A 484-nucleotide genomic window follows, 5' to 3' on the forward strand; every position below is an offset into this window, starting at 1 on the left:
GAATGTCACCGAGTTTTACAGCCAGGGGAATGAGAAAGGACAGAGGGCTGAGTAATTAAAAAAAAAAAAAAACAAGCCAACCCAAACCTAGCATTCTTTCCAGGCAAAATAAACAAGTGCAAAGTTTTGTGTCTGGTTTCTATTGCAAATCCTTAGCCTATCACCTTGTTTTCTCTTCTCTTCTTGCCCTCGTAGGAGATAAAATGTACGCTTGCTGCTCTACAGTAACTTTGGAACAGGACCTCAACAAAAAAATGCATATCTGGATGCTGCAGACGCTAGCGTTTGCTTTAACATCGCTAGTCCTCTCGTGGGCAGAGAGCATCGAGTATTATGGGGAAATCTGTGACAACGCGTGTCCTTGCGAGGAGAAGGACAGCATCCTCACGGTGAGCTGTGAAAACAGAGGGATCATCAGCCTCTTCGAGATCAGCCCCCCACGATTCCCCGTCTATCACCTCCTGTTGTCTGGGAACCTGCTGAA

General features: G+C 46.1%; 1 protein-coding gene across 1 annotated transcript in view; it reads left to right on the forward strand.

The window, feature by feature from the left end:
- Positions 1 to 203: 203 nt before the first annotated feature.
- SLITRK5 (SLIT and NTRK like family member 5) overlaps positions 204 to 484 on the forward strand; it is a 3129-nt gene continuing 2848 nt past the window's right edge. Inside the window, 1 exon segment of the mRNA XM_006028075.2 lies at positions 204 to 482. Within this exon segment, the coding sequence (XP_006028137.1) occupies positions 204 to 482 (279 nt within the window).

Source organism: Alligator sinensis, unplaced genomic scaffold (genome assembly GCF_000455745.1).
Source record: "Alligator sinensis unplaced genomic scaffold, ASM45574v1 scaffold605_1, whole genome shotgun sequence".
Taxonomy (NCBI): domain Eukaryota; kingdom Metazoa; phylum Chordata; order Crocodylia; family Alligatoridae; genus Alligator; species Alligator sinensis.